The following is a 14,609-nucleotide window of genomic DNA, read 5'->3' as shown; positions in this document are numbered from 1 at the left end:
AATTCAGCTAACTATTCCCCAACCGAAAAAATGTCTACTTTACCCACCTTCTTTTTCTTATTCTTTTATCTATGTAAACTGCTTTGAGAATCTTTTAAAAAGCTTGATAAAACATATAATAAAATCATCATCATCATCATCATCTGAAGCACTGTTTATCATGGATTACCAGTCCCTCAAAGAATTAAAGTCCCAGATAGCTTTAAAAATTCAGTAAACAACAGTAACGTTTGCCTAATTGCTCTTAAATTATCTGTGCAAAATACTGGAGCAGATTCTTTGTCTTTGTATTTGAAGGACCCCCTACAAGAGTTATACTCACCTTTACAATAGACTCAGAACAGATAGTAAGAACTTGGTGGAAGGCTTTGTTGTAAACCAGCACATTGATGTTCCTTTCATGTGTCTGGGGGACCTGTTTCGTGTCTTGTATCATACGCGTTAGAGGATAAATATCAATGACAGATGATCCTGTGCACCATAAAACACGGACAAACGCAGAAAATAGTTTATGAACAAGTCATCAGTCATTCTGGAAAACATGTAAATTATTTATTTCAAATTAATTATCATGCTTGCTAGCCAGATCTTCAGGAAACACTTTGGTGTCTCTTTGCTACTGAATACTGCTTGTATTTAGTGTATACACTGAATATTTTTAAATTCCTTATCAGACTAAATTGCAGTTGCAATTTTTAGTCTGCAGTTGCAGCTGCAGGGTGCTCCTGTCCTGTATCCATCCTACACTAGAAAAACAACAACAACCCAGCTTGCAAGGTATGTTGCATAAGAAACTGCCATGTTCAAAGACATCTAGAATGATGCAAGTGACAGAACAAAGGTGCTTTCAAAGGGCACTTCCTGATGTCAGGTTTGGTATCAGATTGAGTTAGTACACTTGAAACTCACAAATCATGTAGGGCCCATGATAATCCAAGTATTCCAAAGAGAAGATAAACATAATCAATGTGGGCAACACTGTGCCAAATCTATGTGCCTCCTTTCCCCCCAGTTTCCATTGCCAGCATTGAAGGCTTAATATTACATTATGCAATAAATATAAAAAAGAAAGCTGTCTGGATACATCTGTAGTGTTATTCAGACTAAGCATGAAGGTGAAGTGCTCATCTTCTTTTTAATATTTGTCTATAGCAATTAATAGGAGCCAAAGCAGATTAAAAATGAAAGCTTTCTGTGTAGATAAATGTCTATTACATTGCAATGATTAATTCTCTGGTCAAACAGCGGCAAAACCTAAATTGCTCACATTCCTTGGAGGGGAGGAAGGAGCGGGGAAGAAAGAGGGAATCTGTTTTTCTGTTTCATATATCATGAGTCATGTTCCTTTTTTCAAGGATCCTTGTGTGCTCAACAGAAAGCAAACCTGGAATGCAAACAGCTGAGAAAATGTGCAGCTAATTCAATCGGACTACATATTTAAATATTTCACATTGGGTTTTGGAGAAGAATCTGGCACCCCAACAATAATATTGTTAGTTATGTTGGTTTCAGTAGTACTTATTTCCATATAGATGTACTTAGGACCATAATACAAATAAATAAGATCAAAATCCATCTAAAAAGGTACAGATATTGATGGGGCATTGAAACTCAAGTATGTAGTACACCGCTCTGGGCTCCTTGGAGGAAGAGCAGGATATAAATGTAATATTATTATTATTTTACACAGTCAGACAGGTGTTATAGACTGGTTTGTTTTATCCAGACATCGAGTCCTTCCCAAGCACCTGGGATGCCAGAATTTTATTGTCAATGTTGTTGCTGTTGTTATTATAGATATCGTCGCAGAATATAGGCTGTTCCCAATAAAGCTGCTTTTTGTAATTGGCTGATGGTGATTACTGTGGCCCCTATGGTGTTGAGGTGCTCTTCAAGGTCTTTTGGAACTGCACCCAGGGCGCCAATTATCACTGGGATTATTTTGGTCTTCTTCTGCCACAGCCTTTCAATTTCAATTTGTAGATCTTTGTATTTGGTGATTTTTTCTATTTCCTTTTCTTCTATTCTGCTATCCCCTGGTATTGCTATTTCGATTATTTTGACTTGTTTTTCTTTCTTCTCGACTACAGTTATATCTGGTGTATTGTGTGGCAGATGTTTGTCTGTTTGCAGTTGGGAGTCTCATAATATTTTTACATCTTCATTTTATTCAGCTTTTTCAATTTTATGGTCCCACCAATTTTTGGCTACAGGTAGCTTGTATTTTTTGCAGATGTTCCAGTGTATCATCCCTGCTACTTTGTCATGCCTTTATTTGTAGTCAGTCTGTGCAATCTTTTTACAACAGCTGATTAGGTGGTCCACTGTTTCATCTGCTTCTTTACAAAGGCGGCACTTGCTGTTTGTGGTTGATATTTCGACTTTTGCTCTTATTGCATTTGTTCTTAGTGCCTGTTCTTGTGCAGCCAGTATTACACCCTCTGTTTCTTTCTTCAAGTTGCCATTCTTAAGCCATTGCCAGGTCTTGGTGATGTCTGATTTTCCACTTACTGTATATTGTGCAAATATTGACCATGCAGTGGCTTATTTTTCCATTTTTCTGCTCGGTTCTTGACTTGTTCTTTCTTGTAGGCCTGCTTTCTTTCATTGGTGTTGAATAGTTTTGCATTATTGACCATTTGAAGTGCATCTTATTCACTGTCCTTGATATATTCTTCAAGGCCTCTTTTCTCCTCCTCTACTGTTTGATGGACTTGCAGCATTCCTCTTCCACCTGAGCTGCGAGGGAGGTAGAGCCTATCGACATCACTGCGGGGGTTCAGAGCATGATTGATGGTCATTATTTTCCTGGTCTTACGATCTAGCGTCTCTAGCTCTGCCTGGGTCCAGTCTATTATTCCTGCAGTGTCTCTGATAACAGGTATAGCCCAGGTGTTTATGGCTTGTATGGTGTTCCCGCCATTGAGTTTGGACTTGAGGATTTTTCTAACTCTTCTGATGTATTTACTTCCAATTTTTCTTTTAACTTCAGTGTGTGCAATGTTATCAGCCTGGAGAATGCCCAAGTATTTGTAATGTACTTTCTCTTCCAGGTTCTTGATCTTGTTTCCATTAGGCAGCTCTATTCCTTCTGTTTTTGTTATTTTTCCTCTGTTCATTATTAATGCAGCACACTTGTCTAGTCCAAACTCCATTGCTATATCGCTACTGAATATACGGACAGTGTTTAGCAGTGATTCGATTTCTGACTGGGACATTCCATACAACTTCAGATCATCCATGTACAGCAGATGGTTGGTTTTACTTGATGTTTTAGATGTTTGGTATCCGAGGCCTGTTTTGTTTAGTATTTGTGAAAGTGGGGTCATGGCGATTACAAACAATAAAGGGGATAGTGAGTCCCCTTGGAAAACACGTCTTCTAATGCTAACCTGTCCAAGTGTCTCGCCATTGATTGTTAACTGTGTACTCCACATGCTCATTGCTTTTTAAATAAATATCTGAATGTTTTTGCTGACACCAGTTGTTTCTAAACATTTTAGTATCCATGTGTGAGGCAATGAATCGAAGGCTTTCTTGTAGTCAATCCATGCAACACTTAGATTGGTTTTTCTTCTCTTGCAATTTTCTAAAATCATTTTGTCAATCAGCAGCTGGTCTTTTGTGCCTCTGGTGTTCGGGCAATTTCCTTTCTGTTCAATTGGAAGCTGTTTGTTAGTTAATAAGTGTTGCATCACTTCATCTGCTATTATTCCAGTTAATAATTTGAACATGGTTGGCAGACAGGTTATCGGTCTATAATTACTTGGAACTGCAACTTTTGCTGGGTCTTTTATGATGAGATGAGTTTTCCCAGTTGTTAGCCATTGTTCAATATTACCTCCTTGCAAAGTGTGATTGAACTGTTTTGATAGTTGTTTATGAAGGCTTGTTAGGTGTTTAAGCCAAAAGCCATGCAGTTCATCGTCGCCTGGTGCAGTCCAATTTTTAATTTTCTTTGCTCTTTCACTTATTAATTCTGGTGTTATTATTAGATCTTGCATTTGTTGGTTACATTTTTCGACCTCTTTCACCCAGCCTGCTTTTTTATTATAATCTATTGGATTGTCCAATAATTTCCCCCAGAATTGCACTGTTTCTTCTTTATTTGGTGTTCCTATGTTTCTTGCGGTTTTTCCTTCTATGCTTTGGTAGAAACGTCTCTGATTCAACTGGAAAGGGAGATTCTGCCTGTGTTGTGTAGTTCGGGCTTTATTATTTCCAGGACTCTCTAATTTTCCTTGAATCTAGGTGCTATTTTTGGATCAGATACTGTTTGGTGTTTTCATTCTTCAGCTTCTTGTCTTTCATATCTTTCAATTTACTAGCATCTGATCTAAGCCTGGAGATTTTATTTTCTAATCTAATCTTCCATTTAGATGATGTACTACTTTGTTTTTTTACAGGTCAATTGATCTTATATCCGAGCTCTTGTGTTGTTATTGTTGCTGCACTGTACATTAGTTGGTTTGTTTCTTGCAAATTCTTGGTTGTTATTTCTGCAAGTGCAGCATTGACATCTTTTAATACCTGAGCAAGTTGTTTATTGGCAACTGTTTTTAGAACTGGAAGTCGAATCCTGGTGGTTGTTCGGTTCATGTGCTCAGTTATTTTTTGCTTTAGTTCTTGTTGCTTTTCTGTTAAATGGCATTTGGGTTTTTGAGGTGAAGGCAAACGGGAGGTTGCCTGGTTTTGATTTTGAAACAGTTCAGCAATGGTGGTATCCTCTATTTCCAACACCTCCTCCACCTGCGCCTGAGCAACTGCTTCAGTTGGTGGTCATTCTTCTTCCATATCTTGAGCCTGTGTTGCTCTTTGCAGTTCTTCCAGCTCAACTCCTGTGAATACTTTATTTCTTATTATGTATCTTCTCTGGTCTGCTAGCCTTTGTTCTGTTATTTCTGTATCTGGATGCTTCTCTTTCCAAATTTGGTACATTCTTTTTAAATAACCTCTTCTAGTTGGACTAGACTTGTAATAGATCATTATTTCCTTGTTGGCATTTTTCGTATATTTTTATTGGTTAAGTGATGTTTCTTCCAGTAACTTTGCTGTCTTCAGCCCTGGTTGCTCAGCTGAAGATCCTGAGTCCTGTAGCCCATTTGCCACCAGATGTCCAGGGACTCCAGCACCTGGCGCGGTCCTTGTTGACCTGGGCGACGACCGATCCGGTATAGATTTATTAAAGTTACGTCTTACCATTATTATTATCATCTCAACAATTAATTAATTAATAATAATAATAATAATAATAATAATAATTAATAATAATAATAATAATTATTATTATTATTATTATTATTATTATAGGATAGGGTCATTTTAATTCTTTAAAGATCTAAGTTATTTCTAAAGATTTCTGTGTGTCCTCTTCACCTAAAAGCCACCATTGGAAGACCATACATTTCCTTTCTATCATTAATAGCATATCAAAATTATATTTAAAGGGAGGAAAGATTTTTGCCAACCACAAATTAGACAAACTTACCTGTAACAAGTGTGCCATGGTTATGGTCAAATATCATAGCAAAGATTTGGGCCTCTCTGGGTCCCCCTAAGGAATCATGAAAAACTTGCAACAGTGAAAGTGTCTGGATATCCCACACTCTGAAAATCTGAAGGAAAATCAGGATACAGGTATATTTATATACAATAATTACATGCCACCAAAAAAATGGACAGACAGGAAACACAAGTGAGTTGCACTTCTTCCAATCATGATTCTGGTGTGATATAAAAAAAGGAAGCCTGGATGAGTGAGAGGATCTGCAAGTTAGTTTTGCATCTGGAGCTTGCTCCTCACCCTCTTTAAGTTCCTTTTTATTCTTCACAGGTATATCTTGCTATTCCTCCATGGAGCTCAGGGTTTTTATTGTCACAATAGCCCCATGAGAGTGACTGGTCCACATGGGAGAAGCAGAAGCTGGAGAATCGAAAAGCCTGACCCAGAAGGTTAGCAGCAAGACAGGTCAATAGAAGGAGACAGCAGACTTGAAACAGGGGTTCTGGCAGTGGGACCCAGGTGCTTTGCTCCTTGCACCACTGAGACTCCTTATAAGGGAAGAGGGACTGGCTGAGTTTCGCTGCACCGCAGTGCTCCCCTGACCGTGGCAGAATAAGGAACTGAAGCCAGCCAGTCCCAGGTTGACCTAGGGAGCCAAGGTTTCCTGCTGGCCTTATAGAATAATTCTTCTGGGCTTGGCTCCCCAATCTATGCAACATGTCCATGAGAAAGGAGATCAGCAGACCTTCCCATACTGTATCATATCATGCCTCATTCCCTTGTTTGCCCGCTCTGGAATCTGAACACCAGCGTTCTTCAGCTATACCTTCTACCTCTGGCTCTTTGGATACTCATTTTCCCATTCAAGAACCTGAATCCTGGCCTGTTTGCCTCAAATTCTACTAGGCCCTTATACTCAAGTACCTTCTACCTGTGAGGGAGGAAATGGTGCTAGATTAGAGTGGATAAAACTCCATTCTAGTGGGACATCCATAAGATTAGAGCCTACTTCTCCTTTATGGGTGGCCAGGATAGGCAGAGAAGAATCTCACAAGAAATGTTCCCTGTAACAGGGACTCCCAGATACTACAACTCCTATAATCCCCAACCAAAGGCGACTGCAGCTGAAAATTCTGCAAGTTGTAGTCAACAACGTCTGGGAATCCCTGTTATAGGAAACACTGCTCACAAGGTGTTGTTTACTCCAAGCCCCGGCTGTTTTAAGGATGGGGCTTGAAGCACAAAAATGACAGTGACATATATCATCTCACACATATCATCCATTTAACTTTCCAACCACAAAGGTAGCTGTAATTTGAACAACACAACATGCACATACCTTAATCAGATTAATTATATATTTGGCCTTGAACAACTTCAAGAAAATATGCTCATGTGAGCAGAGCAACTTCATGTACTGTGGTTTTTTGAATGCTCTAGGATCTGAACAGATGTGCCACAATATGCATATCAGTTATTACAATATGTGATCACAATCACCCTGTTTGAATTCCTAAATAGTGCCTTAAAAGAGGCTTCAAATCAATGAACATTCACTTGATATACAATTTATTAAAATTACTAACAGTCTGGGGGCTCTGTGCCAAATATATAATTAATCTGATTAAGGCTTTGGGCTCATGCTAAGCACCAGATGGCTGCCTAATACCTTTATATGGCTTCTTAGCAGGGATGTGCAGAACGTTTCACGGTTGAAATGTTCTGACTCAAAACAAGTAGTATTGAAGGTTTTAAGCTCGAAACAGAGCGGCCTTTGAATAGAGGGCCTGTTTTGAGAGTCTCTTTGATGTTCCGAGTACCATCATGGAGGCCTGTTTTCCGCTTGCTGATTGGTTTTCTGGCACTGGTTTCTGACTGGTTTGCAATCTCCTTGCTTCGTGGTTGGATTATTATCATACAAATAAAGTGTTGTCATGGGCAACTGTGCCCACATTGGTGGGGGGGGGAGAAGGGAGGGGAAACCAAAACGAGGGAGTTTCAAAATGTATATAAGGGGATTCTGGGAGGCAGAGAGACCTAAGTGCAAGCCTGAACAACTATGGCTCGAGGGCCAGATCTAGCCCTTGGGGACTTTTTTGCTGGCCTGCAGGTAGGAATATATTGCAGCAACAGGATATTCCTGCAGCAGGAGCCAAGAGGAGCTCCTCTCCTGTCCTGCTGATGAGAAGCAGTGACTTAATACAGTTGGCTGCTGGAGACGAGACACTTATTGATTGATTGATTGATTGATTGATTTGATTTGATTTGATTTACATACCGCCCTTCCAAAATGGCTCAGGGCGGTTTACAATTAAAACAAGCCACTAAAACAATAAAAACTAAAACAAATTAAAAACAATATAGCAATAAACAATATAAAAACATTTTAAAATAGGATTAAACAGTTTACAGTAATTAAAAGCCCCAAAATTGGGTTGAAATTTAAAAACCCTGGAAAGCCAGGCCAAACAAATACAGTTTAAGGGCTCTCCTGAAGGCTAACAGAGAATTCAAATTACGGATTTCCGCAGGGAGTGCATTCCACAGCCCCGGAGCAGCCATAGAGAAGGCCCGCCTCCGAGTCGCCACCAGACGAGCTGGTGGTAACTGGAGGCGGACCTCCTCAGATGACCTTAATGTGCGGTGGGGATCATGCAGAAGAAGGCGCTCTCTAAGGTAACTCGGGCCTAAGCCGTTCAGGGCTTTAAAGGTAATCACCAGCACTTTGTATTTTGCCCAGAAACATATCGGCAGCCAGTGCAGTTGTTTCAAAATAGGTGTAATATGGTCTCTCCGGGTTACTCCAGAGACCAATCTGGCTGCCGCATTCTGAACTAACTGAAGTTTCCGGACTACGTACAAAGGCAGCCCCACGTAGAGCGCATTGCAATAGTCAAGCCGGGAGGTTACCAGCTGGTGCACCACTGTTTTGAGGTCATCCTCCTCAAGGAATGGACGCAACTGTCGAATCAGCCGAAGCTGATAGAAAGCACTCCTGGCCATGGCCTCCACCTGAGAAACCAGAGTGAGGCCTGGGTCCAGGAGTACTCCCAAGCTGCGCACCTGCTCCTTCTGGGGGAGTGTGACCCCATCCAGCACAGGGAGATCTAACCCACTCCTCAGATTCTGAGCCCCCACAATGAGCACCTCCGTCTTGCTTGGATTCAGCTTCAATTTGTTCTCCCTCATCCAGCCCATTACTGACTGTAGGCAGGCATTTAAAGAGTGAGTGCCATTTCCTGAAGATGAAAAGGAGAAATAGATTTGGGTGTCATCACCATACTCATAACACCCAGCACCAAATCTCCTGATGACCTCACCCAGCGGTTTCATGTAGATATTAAAAAGCATTGGTGACAGAATGGAGCCCTGAGGGACTTCATATAATAGCTTCTGCTTTGAGGAGCGACTGTCACCAAGCTCCACCATCTGGGATCTACCCGAGAGATAGGAACGGAACCACTGCAAAACAGTGCCCCCTATTCCCAGCCCTTCCAGGCGACCCAGAAGGATACCATGGTCGATGGTATTGAACGCCGCCGAGAGATCCAAGAGGACCAACAGGGTCACACTCCCTCTGTCGATTCCCCGGTAAAGGTCATCCATCAGGCCGACCAAGGCTGTCTCAACCCCATAGCTAGCTCTAAAGCCAGTTTGAAATGGGTCTAGATAATCAGTTTCCTCCAAAACAGCCTGGAGCTGGTTAGCCACCACCCTCTCGATTACCTTGCCCAGCCAGGGGAGATTGGCCTATAGCTATCCATCGCTGAGGGATCCAGGGTAGGCTTCTTAAGAAGAGGTCTAACTATTGCCTCCTTCAGACAAGGAGGCACCCTACCCTACCCCAGTGATGCATTTATGATATTAACTAGGCCATCTCCAACAATCTCTCCACTAGATCGAAGCAGCCAGGTCGGGCAAGGATCCAGAGAACAAGTGGTAGGCTGTACCGCTCCAAGCAGCTTGTCCACTTCTTAAGAACATAAGAATAGCCCTGCTAGATCAGGCCCAAGGCCCATCTAGTCCAGCATCCTGTTTCACACAGTGGCCACCAGATGCCATTGGAAGCCTACAGGCAGGAGCTGAGGCCATGCCCTCTCTCCTGCTGTCACTCCCCTGCAACTGGTATTCAGAGCCTACTGGTACCATCTCTCATTCCCGTTTCCAATTGCTTTCCCCCCTGACTCCAACCCTCTTCCTCTCCACTTTCATTCCTATGTCTAAAAATAAATGTTAATGTAATAATGTATTGTAATAAATTATTACATTATTACAAAATAAATGTTAATGAAACACTGTATTATTGTAAACCACCCACAGACTTGAGTTTTGGGAGGTATACAAATATGTTAAATAAAATAAAATAATGTACTGGAAATTAGGTTTGATCCCTGCACCCCAAATCACGGTTGGTTCTGGCCCACCAGGGCATTTGAGTTGTGTGCCAATGCCTTCATGTGTCTGTCTCTTGAGAATAGAACATCATCAGCGGATTGGATCAGAGAGACTGCAGCAGCAGAGCAGGTGGTCTGGGAGCCTGCCAGTGGAGAGTGCCTGCTGAGCTTATCTGTCTGTCTCTCCCCCACCCACAACATTTTTTGCATTGCCAACAACTGCTCTCCCCACAATATTTTTAATTGTACCATTCATTCATTCATTCATTCATTCATTCGATTTCTATACCGTCCTTCCAAAAATTGCTCAGGGCAGTTTACACAGAGAAATATAATTTAATTTAATTTAATTTAATTTAATTAGATGGCTCCCTGTCCCCAAAGGGCTCACAGTCTAAAATGAAATGTAAGATAGACACCAGCAACAGTCACTGGAGGTACTGGGCTGGGGATGGATAGGGCCAGTTACTCTCCCCCTGCTAAATAAAGAGAATCACCACATTAAAAGGTGCCTCTTTGCCAAGTTAGCAGGGGTTATCAGCCCCAGCAGCCCCAGTGAATTTAACTGGGTTCTGTTGTACACTGTTTTCTTCTTCTGTGGATTTTCCTCTTCTTTCTCATTTGTAGAAAGCCCCCAATTGCTTTAATAAGTGGGGTGCTGTTCTGATTTCCGCACTTTTCTTTTGCAGCCCCAAGCTGCACCTTTGCTGCTGCTGTGTGCCTGGACTGCACTTCATTGTTTGTTTTTCTAGGCTAGCGTGTTCTGCGGCTACAGTCTGGTGGTGCCCAGCCTGCCAGGCTCTCTCTGTTTTGTTTCCCTGGTGGGTTGTTGTTTTTTTGCCTCCCACCCTCCACTAGCTTTTTCTTCTTTGATTTTTTGGGTGGGTGAGTGGGTGCCCACCTGCCCTCCCCGAGCTGTTGTGCCCAGTGTCTGCTTGCTTGGCCCAAGTTCCTCAGAGAGCAGCACCTGACTAGATTCCAGCAGAAGATGCTGGAATGTACCCCCCCCGGTCAGGTAAAAGTTATTTAAATAGGGCCTAGTTTGAGGAGGGGATTAGGTACTGGGCAGTAGGACTGTACAGGTGGGTTAATTTAGGAGAAACCACAATAATCCCCTTTCCCTTCCCTTCCCTTCAACTTACCCCATTGTTGCTCACTCCACTCCAAAAAAGCCCCCCCCCTGAAGATTTGTTTCTTCTCAGACCATTGGTCCATCTAGCTTAGTATTGTCTGCAACAGACCATGACTGCTCTGTCCTCCTGTCTCTCTGTGGCAGGCAGGATGGAAGGAAGGAAGGTTTCTTCCTTCCACCTCACCCTCACTAACTGGGCAAAGAGGCAACTTTTTAAAGTGGTGGTCCTCTTTATTTAGCAGGGGGAGAGTAATTGGCCCTATCCACCCCCAGCACACTTCCCCTCCAATGACTGTTGCTGGTGTCTATCTTTTGTTTCTTTTTAGATTGTGAGCTCTTTGGGGATAGGGATCCATCTTATCTATCTATCTATCTAAACCGCTTTGGGAACTTTTGCTGAAAAGTGGTATATAAATATTCGTAATAGTAGTAGTAGTAGGTTTGATTTTGTAGTTTTCTTTTTCAGCACTGAGTATAATATGCTGTTCTATTGCTGCTATAACTACCTGGTTTTGCTGGATCTCAGATTGACAGAGGCAGAACTTGGATGTCTGCTTTCCTTGAGTTGTGGTTTGTTTTGTTTGTGAGATAGTGTTGTGGTGAGAAATGGACAGTGGCAGCGCACTCTCTCTCTCATTTCTTGGTGATTGCTGTGATGAAAACATGTCTGACCTCGAGAGTAACTTCTGCTTCACTCGCTGCTCTGGTCTACTCTGCAATCTGCATTGCAAAGTGCACTCAGTCAAAATGTCACTGAAGTTGCTCTAGCAGAGCATATAGCTATGCTTGCTGCTAAGGATGCCGCTGTGGCAGCTTTTGCAATGCTAGGAAGTAATGTAAGGAGTCATAATTGTGTGTGAGAGAGTAAATTCTGCCAATGATATTACTGCAGCACAGGCACTGTGGCTGGCAGTGGATTCTGAGTCAGTGATTCTTTTGGGGCCATTTTTTGATTATGTTTGAAATGTGTGTTCTGGGTTGGGAGGGACAGATTCTCTTTTACTGTGTGCTTCTGCATTGTTTTTCAAGGGAGGGTTACAAAATGCATCACAAATTGCAATACAAAACTGTTCTGGCCATAGGAAACAATTGGGAAATTCAAAATACCCAATTGTTTCTCCATGTTCCTAATGGGTAACTCCTAGGGACACCAAAGTAGGTTGTTAAATGCAACCTGGGGGCTCGGTAGGAAAGAGGACCCATCATTCAGAAATGCAGGCAAGAAGTTGTAGTTGCTTTTCTTTTCTCTTGCAATATTGCAATAAATGTGACTGAACAAAATATTGTTTTTAAAATAAAAAATATGAAGAAGATACTTCCTAGACCTGCACATACCACATTTTACACTGAGAATCCTGGCACTTAAATTAACTGAATGCATGATTTTTTTTTTTACATCAGAACCTGCTCAGGGAACACTGGGAACCTTTTGGGTTGTTTTGTGTTTTATGTTTGTTTGTTTTTAAATTATGAAGAAGATACTTCCCACAGACCTGCACATACCATATTTTGCATTGCATATTATATTTCACATTGGGTTGGTTTGCACAAATGTGCAAAAACAGCAAAGCCCAGCCTTGGTGAAGAGAGAAACTGCACCAATATCACCACCACCACCACCACCACCACCACCACCACCACCTTGCCTCAAGAAAATATTTTTTTCTTTGATTTTTAAACTTGGCTCACACTCAGTCAGATTATGCTGTGGAGCCTGTTGAGAGGTAGGGGCGGAACACATGATACAACAAATTCTGGGTAACCAATGGACAGTCTGTTCTCAATTAGAAGGCAGCTCCTATAGCAGGAATGCAAAGCCTTGATTAAGATCCTCTCCTACACATTTCTATCATGCAGGCAGCAGGTGTGGCAGCAGTGACATACAGGAAAAGACAGCTCCAGCTGGCTGGGTGGGTGATTTGGAACCCCCCCCCCCAGACAGTGGGGGCTGTGAGGCTACAGATTTGGTCCCCCAAGTCTGCAGGTAAGAACGCCCCTGGCTGTGCTGTGGCAGCTGCTGCAAGTAAAGACAGGGTCATAACTGGGAGCGACTGTGTGTGCTGCTTCTGTTCTGCAGTATTGTTTTTCAAGGCAGGGTTGCAAAATTTGTGCACTGCACTCTGCTTGTTTCACCCATAGGAAACAATGGGGAACTCGAATCACCCCATTTTCCCCATGGGTAGGTCATAGAGACTCCAAAGTGGGTCGGGTGGTAAGGCAAGATGGGTGCTACCTACCACTCGACCCACAAAAGAAATGGGCAAGCAGGTGATTTTTAAAAAAAGTTTAAATTATGTTTTTGATGTACAGATGTAGAGATCAGCACCTGCTGAACATCCCAACTGCATTCAACAGTTAAAGAGGAAACTGATTTTCTCCCCCACCCCCTTTGTGGCTATCAAATTTTACAAAGGCATTAACTGATCCAACAGAGGCCAATAACAAATTGGGTAATGAGGTAATTGAAGTTTGCATTATCACATGGTCTAAACATCCTTCTATTTGGGATTCATTTATGCCACCCTCAGGATGAAATTGACCTCGAATCTCCTACAATTTGTAAAGAGAGGACAGATTAAACTGATTAAAGTCAGTGATTTCTAAAAGTAATTGCTTTTTAAATCATTCCCTCTAGCAACAAGATGGAAAACTGAAGAAGAAAGAAGAACATGACATCTGTCAGTTTCATAAGAGAAAACCAAAAGGTTGATTCTGGTTTCACTCTATTGAAAAGGGCTTCTGCCTCTAATGCTCAGTACAGGAATCATCTAGAATACATTCACTGGGAACGGAAACTGAATGAACAAAGGGCAATCACTTTTAAGTCCCATATATTTAGATGAGAAAGAATTAAACACATCATGGATTCTTCCGCTGAAATCAATTGCCTTAAATGTGCTTAGTTTTGGTAGAATTGTTTCCTTTTTAACAAAGTTGTTTTGTTTTGTTCATTTTAAATATGCATATAGGACTGACATTCAAACTAATACCATGCATGGAATAACATTTCATGTACAGTGGGGAAGCGGCAATTTTCAACCATCTTTTCCTCTGCAGTCCTCTGTGCCTCCTAAAATTATGTCTCTGAGGATTATGGGACCTCAGGGATACATTTCTGGGAAGCAGAAGTGGCTGCAGAGGGAAGGTGGGATCAGCAAAAATCACTCCCTCTCATCATGTGTGCAAAACGTTCTTCCATGGGCATGATGTTAGTCTGGCCGTCTGCATTTCCATAAGACATAACCAAAGTGGTTCACAATGCTTTCAATAAAAACAATAGTAAAAACTCAGTAATATAAACAGCCCAAGATTACACAAAACAGGAAACAAGCTAACAAACAGCAGCCACCAATCAAGCCATGGAGAATAGACGACCAACTTCTTTAAGACTTCTTTAAATGATACCAGAGGAGAGACAAGTCTATCGTGTGGGGGACAGTGCTCTGTAATGGGGCACCACCACTGAAAAGGCCCTTTCTCTAGTTGCTACCAGTCTCACCTCTGAGGGTGAAGGCAACTGTAGGAGGACTGTTAACTTGAGCAGTGTTGGCTATTTTCACAAGTAATGCTTAACAAGTTG

At 41.8% G+C, this 14,609-nt stretch overlaps 1 protein-coding gene across 8 annotated transcripts in view; it reads right to left on the bottom strand.

Annotated features, from left to right (window-relative positions):
* The window catches only part of WDR64 (WD repeat domain 64), a 150,844-nt gene that overhangs the window by 66,585 nt on the left and 69,650 nt on the right, over positions 1–14,609 (bottom strand). For all 8 annotated transcript variants that reach the window (XM_053301157.1, XM_053301153.1, XM_053301174.1 and 5 more), the window contains 2 exons: positions 5,489–5,615; positions 323–471 (listed from right to left, as the gene is read on the bottom strand). In XM_053301157.1, the coding sequence (XP_053157132.1) occupies positions 323–471; positions 5,489–5,615 (276 nt within the window). The remainder of the gene's footprint in view (positions 1–322; positions 472–5,488; positions 5,616–14,609) is intronic.

This window comes from Hemicordylus capensis, chromosome 1 (genome assembly GCF_027244095.1).
Source record: "Hemicordylus capensis ecotype Gifberg chromosome 1, rHemCap1.1.pri, whole genome shotgun sequence".
In the NCBI taxonomy this organism is placed as follows: domain Eukaryota; kingdom Metazoa; phylum Chordata; class Lepidosauria; order Squamata; family Cordylidae; genus Hemicordylus; species Hemicordylus capensis.
This window is presented reverse-complemented; position numbering and strand designations above follow the sequence as displayed.